Source organism: Delphinus delphis, chromosome 8 (genome assembly GCF_949987515.2).
Source record: "Delphinus delphis chromosome 8, mDelDel1.2, whole genome shotgun sequence".
NCBI classification, from domain to species: Eukaryota; Metazoa; Chordata; class Mammalia; order Artiodactyla; family Delphinidae; genus Delphinus; species Delphinus delphis.
Genome location: NC_082690.1, coordinates 103,791,612 through 103,808,474, shown reverse-complemented (window position 1 = coordinate 103,808,474; position 16,863 = coordinate 103,791,612). Strand labels below are relative to the sequence as shown.

General features: G+C 48.9%; 1 protein-coding gene across 4 annotated transcripts; it reads right to left on the bottom strand.

Annotated features, from left to right (window-relative positions):
- Positions 1 to 114: 114 nt before the first annotated feature.
- SNX32 (sorting nexin 32) lies at positions 115 to 9,558 on the bottom strand. Of its 4 annotated transcripts, none has more exons than XM_060019271.1 (13): positions 9,267 to 9,558; positions 4,161 to 4,265; positions 3,700 to 3,810; positions 3,458 to 3,579; positions 3,138 to 3,261; positions 2,874 to 2,978; positions 2,574 to 2,679; positions 2,336 to 2,411; positions 2,079 to 2,118; positions 1,216 to 1,302; positions 951 to 1,136; positions 790 to 875; positions 115 to 464 (listed from the first exon to the last, which is right to left on the bottom strand). In XM_060019271.1, the coding sequence occupies exons 2-13, from the start codon at positions 4,254 to 4,256 to the stop codon at positions 329 to 331; spliced, it is 1,275 nt and encodes a 424-aa protein (XP_059875254.1). In that variant the 5' UTR covers positions 4,257 to 4,265; positions 9,267 to 9,558; the 3' UTR covers positions 115 to 328. The 4 variants fall into 4 exon arrangements, with proteins under 4 accessions (XP_059875254.1, XP_059875253.1, XP_059875255.1 ...); XM_060019270.1 differs by lacking the exon at positions 9,267 to 9,558 and adding an exon at positions 9,074 to 9,250; XM_060019272.1 differs by lacking the exon at positions 9,267 to 9,558 and adding an exon at positions 9,074 to 9,249 and having other exon boundaries at positions 951 to 1,110.
- Between the last annotated feature and the right edge of the window lie 7,305 nt (positions 9,559 to 16,863).

Below are 16,863 nucleotides of genomic sequence, written 5' to 3'. Positions count from 1 at the left end.
GTCCCCCGCCGTGTTCCCCCAGGATCTGGTCTCTACCATGGTGCCCCGATAGAGGATGTACTTGGTGGGCCCTCCAACTGGGAAGTCAGGACAAGCAAGCCTCCTTGCTACAGAACCAGGCTTTTTATTTGTGAACAAGCTGGAGACAAATGAACTCAGGGGCCAGAGGTGGGTTGAGGCTGCCCCATAGCCTCTGGGGAGGGAGGTCAGGGCCCCTGGGTTTCCCCAGGTTAGGGCTCTGCTTACCTGTGGCCAAGTGTGGTGCCCATGCTGCCCTATCTTGCAGGGCCTGGCACCTTGGGGTAGGGGTAGGCCTTGCCCCGAGAAGTCACGGGGCATGGTGAGTGGCTCCTGGGGTGGGGAAGGAGGCATCTTGCTGGGGTGGGAGGTCGGGGGGCACTCTGGTGGCTCTAAGGTTCCCCCTTGAGGATGACAAGGGTGTTCCGGAGAAGCAGGGTGCTGGCCTGCAGAGGAGAGGTTCTTGATGGCTCCCATCTGCTGCTACCCCCTCTGTTACCCCACCTTGGGTAGCCCCTCCGTCCCCACCCCTGTCCTCAGCAATAACAGCTACCATTTATTGAGGCCTCACTACCAATGACAGAAGGGAATGGTCCTGATCCAAAATGGGGAACTGTGGTCCTGAACAGCTGGGGCTGCTCCTGGCAGCCTGACCTCCCCCCGAGCTCCACCGCACCCCCCATGCGCCAAGACACTTGATAAGGGCCTAGAGGCCCAGCGGTGGGAGGCCAGGAAAGCAGCAAGAAGGCTCGGTGAGGCTGGAGGGCTCACCTTAGCGTGTTTGAGCTCCAGCTCCGCCAGCTCGATGAGGTTCTTGCGGAAGGAGGAGACGCGGCGGGATCTGAAGTCCATGAGCTCTGGAGAAGAGAGGAATGGGGACCCCGGCAGAGTCAGCAGTGCAGTGGCAGGGGCTCCAGGGCCGTGGGGCTTACCCTGCTTGGCTGAGTCGGAGAGGCGTTCAAAGCGCTGGCAGCACAGCTGCTGGTGGCTCTCAGCGGTCCGCACCTCCCGGTTCCTGGTGCGCGCCTTGTCCAGTGCCTTGTTGGCGTTCTCATAGTCTGCCAGCGCCCGCAGCCGCCGGTACAGCAGGTCCTGGGGCCGGCAGGGGCACAGGATCCCTGGCCCACAGCCCTTGCCTACCTGCCCGCCCTCCCTGGTGGCTCCAGCCCTGAGGTCTGCTCTGGGGCCACCTCTCACCTTGGCTGCCTGTGAGTCGCGCAAGTAGTACCTCAGCATGTCCGACAGCTTCAGGTCCTCGTCAGAAGCCACTCGGCCCTCCAGTTTCTGAATCAGGAAAGTGGAGGCTGGGGAGGGAGCTGGTGGGGGGGCAGCTAAGGACTGGGAGTGCTGCTGTTCATCTAAATACCAAGTAGGGTCACTTGATACCCACGCTATGTCAAGCCCTGTGGTTCAGGGGAGCAGGCCAGGGAAGGCTTCACAGAGGAGGTGGCATCTGATCTGGATCTTGGGGGTTGAGCAGGGCTTAGACGACGTCGCCAAAGGCTTTGCAGGTGTGCAAGCCTGGTATGTTTTCAGGGAACCATAAGTTCAGTGGGGCACTTGGGCAGCAGTGGGCCAGATCACAACAGGCTTAAGATGCAAGCTAGGGACTTGGGGCTTTGTGTCTTGGATAGTTTCAAGGAGGGATAGGGTCACTGAAGGGCCCTGAGCAGGGAAGAGATGGGGTCCAACGGACATTTTAGGAAGACGGGCACACTCTGGTGACCTTCTTGGAGAGGAGTTCAGGAAGAGCGTGTCTGGGGCAGGATGCTGGCAGCACAGAACAGTCTGCCAGAGGCACGTGGCACATCCTTGTAAGTGCCTCGCCAAGCCCACTTCCCACCTCCTCCCCCATCACCACACACCCACACTTGAGGCTGGATCCCTGTCTCCACTCCATCTTTCATTAAACTAGTCTGCAGAGTGAGTCCAGGGCCTCACTGAGCCCAAGTTATCACTGAACAATCCAAAATGACCCTGGAGCTTTCCCCTCTCCCGGGACACTCTCTTCCCTGCAAAGGATCATTGGGTGGCCTTTCAACACAGAAGGCAGTACTCACCCTTAGTCGTTCAAAGAGCTCTGCCAATTTGAGGAAGCTCCTAGGAGGCGGTGGGGAGGAGTTAGGGCAGGGGTCTTAGGGATTGCTTAAAGCTTCCCTGCCCTGGTGAACCTTCCCTCTCTTTCTCTCCCAAAGCCCGAGGAGCTTCTGCATCTCCCGCTAGAGCTGATAGTAGGCTTCCATGGAGTGACCCCTCATGGACAGACACAGTATTACAGGCAAAGAAAGAGGGCAGAGGAGCAAGAGGGAGTCCTCACGTCTTTAGCTGGTTGACTTCTTGTGTTCCCAGACTGCTCAGTGCAGTTGAGATAGGGATATAATCATCTGCCAGGCCTGTTGGGGAAGAGCCGTCTATCAGAGCCCCTTCGTCTGCACATCAAGTCCCACCCCTGGTGTTTGTGGCCATGGACAGACACAGGGCATTTCCTGCTCTCTACTCTCCCCTGGGGAGTAGGGCCACTGGGGGGGATCCAGGGCCCCTGGGGCCCTGCGTACACTTGTGAGAGTGCATGACTCTGTCTGCCCGAAGGCAGGCGTCCCGGATGCGGGTGTGGTACTCCAGCAGGAAGGTCCTCTCATGCTCGAAGAAGTCATCCACCTCCTAAGGGAGCCAGACAGGACCCACTCACACCGAGTCACCAGGAGCAGTGCAGTCTCGGGCTCCCGGGCGTGGCACAATCTCCCTCTAGGCAGGGCCCCATCAGTGGCTTCCCTCCCACAGGGACCCAGGGTCTCAATCCTTGCTGGGGACTTGAGGCCCTGGGTTGAATCCAGAGAGGGGGCCCCCCAAGTCACCTTGAGCCCTGACATGCCAGTGATGAGGGCTTCATCTGCAGACTTCACAATATTCCTCAGAAACCCCCCAAGGAGCTCCTTCCTGTTCTTTCCTCGGACACTCAGCTGAGGCACACGTGGGGAGGGTGTGACGTCAGGGTGGGCATTTGCACCTCCCACCCCGGTCATATACCACTTGCCGAGCTGGTGAGATAAGAGGCCTGAGCCCACTTAGAGCCTTGCCCCCCACCCCTGGGGGGACCCCAGCTCTGTGGCCCAGCTCACATCCTGGCCATATTCCAAAAAGACAAAGAAGTTGTGATCTCGACGCAGGGTGGGGTGGGCCGCCAGGCGCTGCAGAAAGACTTCATGCATCGCAACTGTCTTCTTAAAGATGGCCAGATACTCCCTGCAGAGGATGGCAGGCAGCTCGCGGGCCCTCCCTGGCTCCTTCCCCCCTCCTGCCCCCTTCCCCCTCGGCAGGCCTGGAGCGAGGAGCAGGGTCCTAAGCGTCCACGGGGGACAGTCAGGGGAGAAACCCTGGGGCTGTCAGGAGAGGCTGGGCTGGGGCTTTGTCACAGACAGGAACGGGAGGCGGCACTCACGCTTCCAGCTCCTCCTTCATTTTGGCAAACTCTTCCCGCGTGATAGAGCTGTCTCCCTCACCCAACTTCTGCAGTTTTTCCCTTGAAGCCTCAAAGTCTGGCCTTGGAGGGGCTGGGGGGATCTGCTCCAAGGAGGGACAGGGCTGGAAGTCCTCTCATCGTTGAGAAGGCCGTCACCCGCGCCCCGAAGCCTGGCCCAGCCTCCCGGCCGCCCCCCGGTGCCCAGGCCGGCCCCTCCTCACAATGAGACCGGCGTACTCCTCGTTTTCCACGTAGGCGTTGTGTAGCCAGATGAACTCCTCATGATGTCGCACGACTGAGAACTCGGTCCGGGCGAAGTGAGGGACGCAGCTCTGGAAGCCAGGGAACCTAGCTGAGGTGTCTTTCCTCCCCTGCCCAAACCCTACACCCACCAAGCTTCCTGGGCACCCACTTTTGGGCCTCCCCAATCCCACATCCCAGGGGAGGCCCAAGTTGGGGCTCACACGTCCATGACTACCCTCAGGAGGGTGGACAGGGGATGGTAGTACTTGGGGCCTTAGGCAGGCAAAGGCTGTACGAGACTAGACAAGATGCCCTCTTTCTCAGAGGGCCAGGGGCCAAGAGCCAGGCTGAGGAGCCGGGCCCAGAGGCTACGCGGGCATCCGCGCGCCGGGCTCCTGAAGCAGCCATCTGAACCCCCCCTGCTCCGGCGCAGCCTCACCTTGGTTTGAACAGTGAATTTCACCTTGTCCCGCTCGCTGACGGCATCAGAGATCTCCACCTGTAAGGAGCTGTCTCCCTGCAGGTCCGGGGACATGGAGGAGGGCTGTGGGGGAAGGGAGGTCCCTGACATGACTGACCACGCCCCCGCCCATCCTCGCCGCAGGCTTCTGGTCCTCCTGCAGAGCCCACCTCAGCAGCATTACTCCCACCACGCCCTGGGGTCGCCGGCTGTTCCCCCCCACCCCCCGAGGGATCCTGATAAGTCACTGCTCAGGGATTCACAATGACACTTTCCCACCCTGCCATCCTCTGAAGTAGGCAGAACTCTCCCTGTTTGATAGGCCTGGAAGCTGTGACCACCAGAGAGGTGAAATAACTTGGCTGAGATCACACAGGTGCAAAGCAGCAGGGCCAGATTTGAACAGTTTCTCGGTTCCAAACCCCATGCACTTCCTCAGTTACCGGCCCACCCCTTCTCAGCTGGTTACCTCAGGTACCTTTCACCAGGTGTAAAGTGAGCTGGATAAGATGGTCCCACCCCTTTTGAGGGGCTCCTGAGACCATTCCATTCACTACGTTTGGTACCAAGAGGCACTGACTTGGAGGCCAAGCACTTGTATTTTTTCTCTAAGTGAAAAGATCCCTGAGGCACCAAGTTACTAGTTCATCCTTACACTGAGCTATCTCAACAAGCATTTAGTGAACACCTGCTATGTCCACACCATTGTGCCAAGAGGTACTAGGGAGAGAGGCAGAGGCTCAGAAGCCACTCTCCCTTCAAGTACTACTCACCAGTATATAAACTGACACCTGCCCACCTCTCACACCCAGACGCCTCCCTCTCTCCTCTCACAGGCTTTGGCACTTATTTGGGACACTGTGGGGCCACTCCTAGACTTCTAGCACCATAGATTAATTTTACCTGGCCTTGAGCCTCATATCAATGCAGTTACACAGTATATACTATTTTGTGTCCATGTTCTTTAGTGAGACCCATCTATGTCATTGAGTGCAGTGTTTCTTTTTCATTGCTGTGTAGTGTTCCATCATATGACCGTATCGTAGTTTATCCATTCTACTGTTGGTGGTCTTTTGGATTATTTCAAGTTTGGGGCTATTATGAATAAAGCTGCCATGAATATTCTTGCATATATCTTTTGAGGGACCTAAGTACTCATTTCTGTTGGGTACGAGAATGGCTTCATCAGAGGGTAGGCATGTGTTTAAAACGCTTTCATAGATACTGCCAAACAGTTTTCCAAGGTGACTGTACTAATTCACACTCCCTCCAGCGTTGAATGAAAGTTCCAGTTGCACCACATCCTTGCCAATACTTAGAACTGTTAGTCCTTTTAATTTTAGCCTTACTGGTGGAGGTACAGTAATACCGCATTGTGGGGACTTCCCTGGTGGTCCAGTGGTTAAGACTCCATGCTCCCAATGCAGGGGGCCCGGGTTCAATCCCTGGTCAGGGAACTAGATCCCGCATACCACAACTGAAAGATCCCACATGCCGCAACTAAAAAAAAAAAGATCCCACATGCCACAACAAAGATCCCGCGCGCGGCAACGAAGATCCCACGTGCCACAACTAAGACCAGTGCCACCAAATAAATAAATACATCTTTTTTTAAAAAAATAGTGCATAGTGGCTTTAACTTGTATTCCCTGGTGAGAAATGATATTGAACACCATTTCATGTACCTATTAGACATTCAGATATCTTCTTTTGTAAAGTGCCTATTCATGTCTTTTGCTCCTCCCTGCCATACTCTTTTAAAAATCAGATCATCTTTCTCTTATTGATTTGTAGGAACTCTTTAAATCTCCTGGAGACAAGCCCTTTGTCAGTTACGTTTTGCCAATATCTCCTACTCTGTGGGTTGCCTTTTCACTCTCTTAATGGCTTATAATTTTACAAGCTCAACATATCAATCTTTTGTGGTTTGTGTACTCTTGAAGAAGCACTCCTACCCCAAGGTCATGAAGATATTCTCCTATTTTTTTCTTCTAGAAATTAACAGTTTTAGGTCTATGATCCATTTGATTCATCTTGTATGCAGTGTAAGGTATGGGTTGTGATTCAATTTTGCCCTATAAATAGCCAGTGATTTTACCACTATTTGTTTAAAAACACTATTTTTTCACTATTGATTTGTTTTGGTAGAAAATCAATTGACCTCATAAGTGTGATCAGTTCTGTATTCTCTGTTCTGTTCCACTGATCTATATATCTGTATTTTTGATAATATCACACTCTCTTGATTACTGTAATTGACAGGCAACGTTGAAATCAGGTAGAATTAACTTTGTTCTTTTTCAAAATCATTTTGGCTATTGTAGATCCTTTGCATTTCCACATAAATTTTAGAATCAGCTTGTTATTTTCTACCCCCAAAGAACTTTCTGGGATTTGATTGAGATTACATTGAATCTATAGATCAAATTGAGAAGGACAGACGTTTTTACAATATTGAATCTTCCAGTCTATGAACATGGAATATCTTTCCAGTGATTTAGGTCTTCTTTAATTTTTCTCAGTAATTTTATATATATATAAATTTATTTATTTGTTTATTTTTGGCTGCGTTGGGTCTTGGTTGCTGTGTGCGGTTTTTCTCTGGTTGTGGCGAGCGGGGGCTACTCTTCGTTGTGGTGTGCAGGCCTCAGTAGTTGTGGCTCGCAGGCTCTAGAGTGCAGGCTCAGTAGTTGTGGCGCACGGGCTTAGCTGCTCTGCGGCATATGTAATTTTTTATTTTGCATATTTTGAAACTGTTATTAGGTGCATAAAATTGAGGAGTGTTTTCCTGTTGAATTGACTCTTTAATCATTATAAAATGTTCCTCTTTATTTCTAGTAATACTTCTTTCTTGTCTTCCAGCCTGAAATTGATAAAGCCACACCAGCTTTCTTTTGGTTAGTGTGTTCATAGTGTACATATTCCATCAGTTTTTCAATATTTCTATGTCCTTATAGCAGGTTTTTTTTGTTTGTTTGTTTGGTTTGCGGTACGTGGGCCTCTCACTGTTGTGGCCTCTCCCGTTGCGGAGCACAGGCTCCGGACGCACAGGCTCAGCGGCCACGGCTCACGGGCCCAGCCGCTCCGCGGCATGTGGCATCTTCCCAGACCGGGGCACGAACCTGTGTCTCCTGCATCGGCAGGCAGACTCTCAACCACTGCGCCACCAGGGAAGCCCTGGCAGGCATATTCTTAACCACTGCGCCACCAGGGAAGCCCAGATGTTTGTTTTTTAACTGTACTTTTTGTTCCATTCATTCTTATTGTAATTACTGATATAGTAGGCTATAAACCTGCCATCTTACTTTTTGTTTTCTCTTCATCTCATCTGTTTTTTGTTCCTTTATTCTTTCTTTCTTTTTTTTAAAATAAATTTTTATTGGAGTATAGTTGCTTTATTCTTTCTTTCTTGATTTCTGTTAGATTACTCAAGTATTTTATGTTATTTCATTTTCTCTGTTATATTTTTACTTACATATTCATTTATTACTCTTTTCATTTCTCTATATTTATAGGAGAATTTTGAAGAAGCCAATGATTACTCTGGAGGACATGGTCTAATAACAGATTTTCAAAGAGTCTGGCATCTACAAAGGTTAGGGGTGCACCCATGAGTTTGACAGCCCAGTATATCCTTAGAACACATAGCATCCACTATTACTGGTAACAGTAATAGTAATATAATAGCTAACACTTATATTTGCTCTACTTATATGCCAGGCATTGGTCTAAGCATTTTATATATATTAACTAATTTTTTTAAAGATTTTTTTTGATGTGGACCATTTTTAAAGTCTTTATTGAATTTGTTACATTATTGCTTCTGCTTTATGTTTTGGATTTTTGACCACAACGCATGTGTGATCTTAGCTCCCCCACCAGGGATAGAACCTGCACCCCCTGCATTGGAAGCCAAAGTCTTAACCACTGGACCGCCATGGAAGTCCCTGTGTTAACTAATTTAACCATGAATATGAACATAGATAAACACTGAAACAGATGCTTTCTGTTCCATACTTTGGTCTCTCACCCCTCTCACTTCTTCAAATTCCACTGATCCCCATTCCTCACTTCTTGGCTTCTCCGACACCCCCATGGCAGGCTCTGCCTCTGTCCAACTGCCCCCCACCCCCAAAGTCTGGCTCATTGGTGCAATAGGCCCCCAAGTCCCCTGTCTCCTTCCTGCTTGGTAACTGCTTGAGGGAGATGGGACTTCAAAGATGAACCACAGCTGCTCCATCCTTATCCTCAGTCACAGTCCACTAGGCACATTCCTCCTACCCCTAAAAGTGTGCACCTCTGTATGCCCCACCCCTAACCATCCTTGGCACAAGGATGCTCAGAAACTATTTGTTGAATGAAGTCAAGAGGAAAGAATGAATGGTCTCATGATTACATGAACATAGATACACAAGTGAAGCCATTAGTGCTGAACAGTATTCCCCCACCTTGGGAAAGGAGGAGGGTACTCCAGCCCCTTCTCAATCCCTAACATCCTTCCTTCTTCCCCATCAAACCAGCATGAGTCGGTCCTGGGAAGGGGATGAGTAAGAGTGACGGGTCCTTTTGCATCTGTCGGGGCCACGGTAAACCCTGCCTCCTTTGACATCCTCACCAGCCCCCATGCTGATGCCACGGAAGCGCCCCACCCCCTTGCTCAGGTCTCGCCTTTCTCTAGCTCATGCGTGGGCACGAACACACACACACACACACACACACACACACACACACACACACACACACACACACACACACACACACACACACACACACACACACACACACACACACACACACACACACACACACACACACACCATTCCCTGATTGGGCTTCACTGGGTATCATGGAGTGAGGTGAAGGTTGGGAGGGTGTTTGCATCCTTTCTGTACCTTGCTCTCCTTCCCAGCCTCTAGGTGCTCCTCCATCACTCTCGTTCTCGACTACAGCACACAAGAATTCCGCGGCGGGTTACTGCCCGCGCGCTCCCGTAGGTTGGTCCCCGGTAAATCGCCCCGAGGAACGGACCCAGTGGGGATCCTATCAGCTGACAGAGGCACTCTCCCCTCCCTACCAAGGAGTCACCTGGAGCCGGGCGTGGTTCCACGCCGTTCCCTCGCAGCTGCGCCTTTTGATTGGGTAGCAGGTTTACCGTGCGGGACGCCATTGGCTGCAACGCCTGTCGTTCCTGTGCCTGGGCCCCAGCTTTTAAGGGGCAGCGCGGCACTGAGAGGGCCGGGAACAGCCCACAGCTTGGAGAATGGAGTCGGGGGCCGGGGGGGGGCTCTAGGATCGCAGAGATCTATTGTCGCGTCAGCCCACGCCCCAGGCTGGCTGACTCCCGCCCGCCGCCCCTCTGGGCCGCGCCTTCTAACGGCCTGGCGCGGCCTGCGCGTGCGCACTACCCTAGTCTCGTGCCCTCCAGGCGGTGGGCGGGGCGGCAGGCCAGAGGGCTGGGTGGAAGGGTGGGGTGGGTGAGGGGAAGGGGGAGCTGGTTTGGAGGGGCGGACTAGGGACGAGGACAAGGGCTAATGTCTTTGGAGAAAGGGGTTCCGTTTGGACGTCCGCTCTGGGACATGAGGGAGTGGCTGGGTAAGCCGCAACGGGCGGCGAGGGGGCGCGACAGGGCCCGCGGCCAGGGCGCCCGAGGCCAGGCGCGGACCCTCGGGCGGTCGCAACTGGAGCCTGGAAGCAGAGGGGCGCAGACGATGCGAGAAAAATTGTGGATGCCCTGGAACGGGCTCTTCGTGATCGGGAAGAGAATGGAGCTCCTGGGTAGAAACACGCAAAAGCCTAGGATGTGGGACCCGAAGCTTGAGTCTGAGGACCGGAGACTGGACGATGTGGAAAAGGCAGTCTTGAGAGGAAAGTCAGGCCGGAGTCAGGGAAGGATGGATGTGAAACGAGTCCGCAGTGTAGCAAGTGCATTACAGGCTTCCGCGGGTTTGCGGAAAGACAACTCCAAGGAGGTGTGGGGAAAGCAAGAAGTCAGACACGAAATAGGGGCTGAATCTAAGAATGCAGGGACTACAGCGGGGTCTAGGGGGGGACCTGGGTTTAAAGAGAGGTTGAAGTTTACTGGAGTGGGAACCAGTGGAGAGGACTCGAGATCCAGAGAATACGAACTAGGGCAGAATGCGGAGGCGCTGAGGTCAAGTGGAGAGAAGCTGAGGTCAGGTGGAGAGAAGCTGAGGTCGAGTGGAGAGAAGCCGAGGTTGAGCAGAGAGAAGCTGGTGTTCAGCGGGGAAAGGCGGGGATCCAGGGGAGAGAAGCTGGGGACTAGTGGAGAGAAATTGGACGGTTCAAGAATGGGGAGCATAAATGAAGAGAAAATTGAAAGAGTGAAAGTTACTGGTGATGAAAGATTGATAGAAATTACTGATGCTGAGATGGACATTCCTTTTGAAAAGGTAGAGGAGAACAATGAAGAGATTGAGGAAGGGGTGAGGGTTGAGGAGGATGTCTTGGATGAAGTGAATGATAATACTGATGAATCCATTTCTATGGAAGAGAAAGGTTATAGACAAAGGTACCAGTGAATGAGGCAGATGAAGGATTTAAGGTAAAGAAGGAAAGAAGCAGGTAAGGGAAGTATTGCAAGTCAGAGAGGAGAAATTAGAGACAAGCAGAACATTACTGACCCTGAAGGGGTAAATATGAGAGGGAAAGGAGAGCATCTTTGCCTAAGAGAAGAGAGAGTGGGAATGAAGAGCTCCTGGGGATGAAGGCGGAGACCAGGACCAAAGGAAGTGAAGAAGAGTGATAAAGAGGGAAATGGAACATTTTGAGAAGAAAGAGAAGATTCGTTAATGTGTTGATAGGTAGAGGAAGAGTGGACATTGGTTTCTTGGAAAAGAACTGTGACTGAGGAGCTTATAGAGAAATGTTTGAGAAATGGATTTAGGTTAGGCTAGAAGGATTTAGCTTAACACATGATTGGGTTTATGAGATGTAGGAGAATGCACAGTGAGAAAAATGGAAAGGTACAGCAGGGTAAGGATAGGTCATGGAGGTTGTGGACAGAGATGCAGGCTGGAGTGCAGTTTCTGAGAGAGGATCCTAAAGAATAACGAAGGGCTCCAAAGTGACAAAGGCAAGAGCAGAGATAAGAAAATAAAGAAGTGAAGAAAAAAAGTAAGAAGCCAAATCCCATAATAGTGATTATGTTTGTTGGATTTTAAAGTTATTTCCTTTACTATTTCTGTACCCTCCTCTCCCATGTAGCCAATTTTACAGTTTAATGGGACAGGCCTCTCGCAGGGCCCTGTATATCTGGACTGAGCCCAGCCTCCCTAATCTTCCCTCTACCTAGCCCCCAGATTGTATCCAGAATAATTGCTGGGCTCCACTATTTTTTTTTATATATACAAATTTATTTATTTATTTTTTTGGCTGCCTTGGGTCTTCGTTGCTGTGCGCGGGCTTTCTCTAGTTACAGCAAGTGGAGGCTACTGTTCGATGCGGTGCATGGGTTTCTCATTGCAGTGGCTTCTCTTGTTGCAGAGCACGGGCTCTAGGCTCGTGAGCTTCAGTAGTTGTGGCATGCAGGCTCAGTAGTTGCGGCTTACGGACTCTAGAGCTCAGGCTCAGTAGCTGTGGCGCATGGGCTTGGTTGCTCCACGGCATGTGGGATCTTCCTGGGCCAGGGATTGAACCCATGTCCCCTGCATTGACAGGCGGATTCTTAACCATTACGCCACCAGGGAATTCCCGGGCTCTACTATTTTTTAAAAAATATTTATTTATTTATTTATTTGACTGCATCGGGTTTTAGTTGTGGCATGCAGGGATCTTCGTTGCAGCACGTGGGCTCTCTAGTTATGGTACGCAGACTCTAGAGCATGCGGGCTCAGTAGTTGAGGCGTGTGGGCTTAGTTGCCCTGCGGCCTGTAGGATCTTAGTTCCCCGACCAGGGATCAAACCCGCTTCTGGGTTTCTTAACCACTGGACCACCAGGGAAGTCCCTGGGCTCCACCTTTTTAATCACTTCACCATGATCACCATTTCCACAAGTTCCCCTTACCTCCACATCAACTTTGAATTTGAAATGGTCTCAATTATTTTGTATTATTATTATTATTTCCATCTTTGACTTTTAATGATGCATCTAATCACATGGACTTTTCCCCTTGTGTCTGTCTCCTTTGGGGCTTTCTTTGATGTCTTCCACATGTCATCCACCATCCATCGTCACCCCAGGGAAGAGAGAAGATTCTCTGAGTATCTAGTGTCAAGGCATCAATATCAAGACTCTTGGGTAGGGATCTAAGAGGTGGCAAAAAGCAGTCATGGATACTTAGGATGAAAGGAATACGTCACCCTTTCTCCTCCACATACTTTTTAAAGTCTATACAATTTCTAACGGGTAGAAACTTCATCATATCATAAGTCTCATAACACAAATTTATAATAGCCTCATGTTTTTTAATTGTTAAGTTTTCTACACACCCCTACCTAATTTTCCCATCTCCAAAAGTGCTGTTAAACTCTGTGCCATAATTTTGTTCGTATAGTCAAATCTAACAGATAATCTATCAATTCCTTTTTTTTTTTTTTCCTGGAAATTTCCTTCTTGGAGTCCTTTGTCCTCTGGGTCTGGTGTAGGGTGGCTCGTTCTAGGCTTGTTCCAGAGCTGCTTTCCTGAGCTTCTTAACACTTCTCTCTGTTTTTCTGTGTTGGTTCTCCTACTGCATGGATCTTAGATCTTCTTCCCCTTTTTTGTTTCACAGCCTCATTTTGGTCAACCACATCATCTAATAGCTTCCAAAGAAAGTAACCACGGGAGGTAAACTTTGTAACAACTTATCCATCTGAAAATATTGACTCTTCTCTCATATTTGACTGATAGTTTAACTGGGTGTGCGATTCTAGGTTGGCAATGTTTTTCCCTTAGAATTTCACAGGCACACTCTTCTAACTTCCAAGTGCTGCTGTTTAAAAGTACAGTTTTGTTCTTCTTCTTTTTTAAACTCTATGGATGTGATCTGTTTTCCTTTCATATGTAAATTACCTGTTTTCTACCACGCCACGGCCCATCCTGCACTCTCACCCCATGTTCTGTGATTTTCAGGGTGTGGGAGCCTGCATTATACTCATTTTTTTTTCTACTTATGTCACCCTCTTTTTCTTCTACTCTCTGGATAGAAAATGTTATTAACTTTGTCTTATCCTTTCTATTGGATTTTTAATTTTAACTCTCTTGTTCAGTGATTGCTTCTTATTTTACATATAGCATTTCTGTTTTTGTTTCATGTACATGTGCTCTTAGCTCTCTGAGGAATTTTCCTGGTTTTAAGTTTTCTTCTGGTTTTCACATTGTTTGCTCTGAATTCCCTTCGACCCTTTCTGGTGTGTGAGTGTGTGTGTGTGTGTGTGTGTGTTGTTGGAGGTTTTCCTCAAATGTTTGATATTTGTCTATTAATATTTAAGAACAGGACGCTGAGCAGAGCTAATTGGAAACTCTAGGTGCACAGATGGGGCTTGTTAATTGATGCACTTCATTCTAAGGTGACTGGAGAATTGGGTTTTTTAGTGGGTACCCTCAAATGTCAGAATCTGTAGATCACATTGCAGGAACTCTTCAGTTTCTCCGGAGAAGGTTCTCCAGTCTCCTGTCTGGGGATCATTTGCATGGCCACCACTGCTGAGGTTCTGGCAGCAGGGCAAGGGGGATAGGGTTTTGGATCCAACATTCAGCGTGCCTATTCTCACCCAGTCCTTTTGTTTTCAGCTCAGTGCTCACCACTACCTTCAGCTGTGCCTGGTGGCCCTGAGTCAATGTTTTGAAGACTCAATTTCTCCAAAGAATAAACCCTCTGATACCCCGCAAGGGGTCATTGCCAGGCTAAAAAGGCCTGAAGAGGGGATTTGTGAGTTTAACTGATTTATATACAGACTTCTAATCAATTTCCCTGTTTTCAGCTCCATGACTTTCTCCTTCCACCTGAAGTATCTGGTCCCTTCAGGTCCTGAACTTTTGGGGGGACAAGTAGAGTGAACTGTTACTCTTTTGGTTTGTATTCTCCTCTTTAAGTCCCAGCTTCCCACACTCTGCTAAGTTAGTTCCCCCTCCATCTCCAAAATTTTGTTGACCTCTCTGATCCACTGTTGTCTGCTCTCCTGCTCCTTTTGTCTTTGTGGTTTTATACCATATCTATTCCTTTATTTTCATCTTGGTGGGGTTTGGAGATAAACATATATATTTGTTCAATCTGCCATGTTTGACAAAAGTTCTCCTCTGTTACCTTTTCATTGCTCTTAATCAAATTCTCAAAGAGTAACTGTTATTTTCATCTTGCGGTATGCAGGCCTCTCACTCTTGTGGCCTCTCCCGTTGCGGAGTACAGGCTCGGACGTGCAGGCTCAGCGGCCGTGGCTCACGGGCCCAGCCACTCCATGGCATGTGAGATCTTCCCGGACCGGGGCACGAACCCGTGTCCCCTGCATTGGCAGGCGGACTCTCAACCACTGTGCCACCAGGGAAGCCCTCTTCTTCTTTTTCTTAAGACTCCACATATAAGCATTATCATATGAAATTTGTCTTTCTCTGTCTGGCTTACTTCACTTAGTATGATAATCTCTAGGTCCATCCATGTTGCTGTAAATGGCATTATTTCATTCTTTTTTATGGCTGAGTAATATTCCATTACACACACACACACACACACACACACACACACATATACACATACATACACACACATACCACATCTTCTTTATCCATTTATTTGTCAATGGACATTTAGGTTCCATGTCTTGGCTATTGTAAATAGTGTTGCAGTGAACATTGGGGTGCATGTATGGTTTTGAATTATAGTTTTCTTCAGATATATGCCCAGGAGTGGGATTGCAGAATCATATGGTAACTCTATTTTCAGTTTTTTAAGAAACCTCCCTACTGTTCTCTATAGTGGTTGTACCAATTTGCATTCCCACCAGCAATGTATGAGGGTTCCTTTTCTCCACACCCTCTCCAGCATTTATTATTTGTAGGCTTTTTGATGATGGCCTTGCTATTTTCTTTATGAATTTTCCTGTGTGCAAGTGGCTAACACGATGAACAAATAAATTGTATTATTGTACTGCTACTGCAGTGTACAACAAACTGTTCCATATCAGTTATTGCAGATATGCTATAATTTCTCATATCTTAAAACAAAACAAAACAAAACCTTTTCTGGCCGCATGTTCCCCTCTAGTTACTGTCCCATTTTTCTTCCTCCCTGTGCTAGGCACAGAAGTGACCCGAAAAGATATATTCCTTTCCTAATCCCAGGAACCTGTGAATATTACCCCTGTGGCAGAAGAGTGAATGTTACTTTACATGGTAAAAGATGTGATTAAGTTAAAGACCTTGAGAGAAGGAGCTTATTCTGGGTAATCTGGGTGAGCCCAATATGCCAGCACAGGTGTCCTTATAAGGAGTGGGACAGAAGGAGATCAGACACACACAGAAGAGGAGGAGGCAGTGTGACCCCAGAGGCAGAGACCGGAGTGATGCAGCCACAAGTCAAGAAATGTTAATAGCCATGAGAGGTTGGAAAGCACACAATAGGTTCTTCCCTAGAGCCTCTGCAGGGAGTGTGGCCTCTCCCAATACCTTGATTTGGGCCTCTAGAACTGTGAGAGAATAAATTTCTGTCCTTTTAAGCCACCAAGTTTGTGGTAATCTGTTACAGCAGCTCTAGGAAATTAATACACTCCCTTCACAGCTAAATTCCTCCAAAAAGTTATCTATGCTTACTTCTCCTCCATTCCTTTTTATCCAGTTTTACATATATCTATATGTATATATATATATATATATATATTTTGGCTGCGTTGGGTCTTTGTTGCTGCTCACGGGCTTTTCTCCAGTTGTGGCGAGCCGGGGCAACCCTTCGTTGCGGTGCGTGGGCTTATCACTGCGGTGGCTTCTCTTGTTTCGGACCACGGGCTCTAGGCGTGTGGGCTTCAGTTGTTGTGGCATGTGGGCTCAGTAGTTGTGGCTCGCGGGCTCTAGAACACAGGCTCAGTAGTTTTGGTGCATGGGCTTAGTTGCTCCGTGGAATGTGGGATCTTCCCGGACCAGGGCTTGAACCCGTGTCCCCTGCATCGGCAGGCGGATTCTTAACCACTGGGCCACCAGGGAAGACCTATCCAATTTTTTATATTGGACATTTTAATATATATAGAAACGTTGAAAGATTAGAGCAATAGACAATTAAATATTCTCTTCTAGATTCAGCAGTTGGTAACAGTTTGCCCTATTTGCTTTATCTCTATATATTTCAGCATATATCTCCTAAGAATAGAGACATTCTCCTACATACCCGTAATACCTAAGCAAATTAAATTTTTTTTTAATTTAATAAATTAAAAATTAAAAATAGGGCTTCCCTGGTGGCGCAGTGGTTGAGAGTCCACCTGCCGATGCAGGGGACACGGGTTCGTGCCCCAGTCCGGGAGGATCCCGCTAGACCCGCGAGCCATGGCCGCTTAGCCTGCGCGTCCGGAGCCTGTGCTTCGCAATGGGAGAGGCCACAACAGTGAGAGGCCGGTGTACCGCAAAAAAAAAAAAAAAAAATAATAATAATAATAATAATAATTCCCTAATATCATCTAATATTCAATCTATATTCAAATGTCCTTCCTTGTCCCCAAAATATGTTTTATAAAATTTTTCCTGTGGTCCAGGATCCAA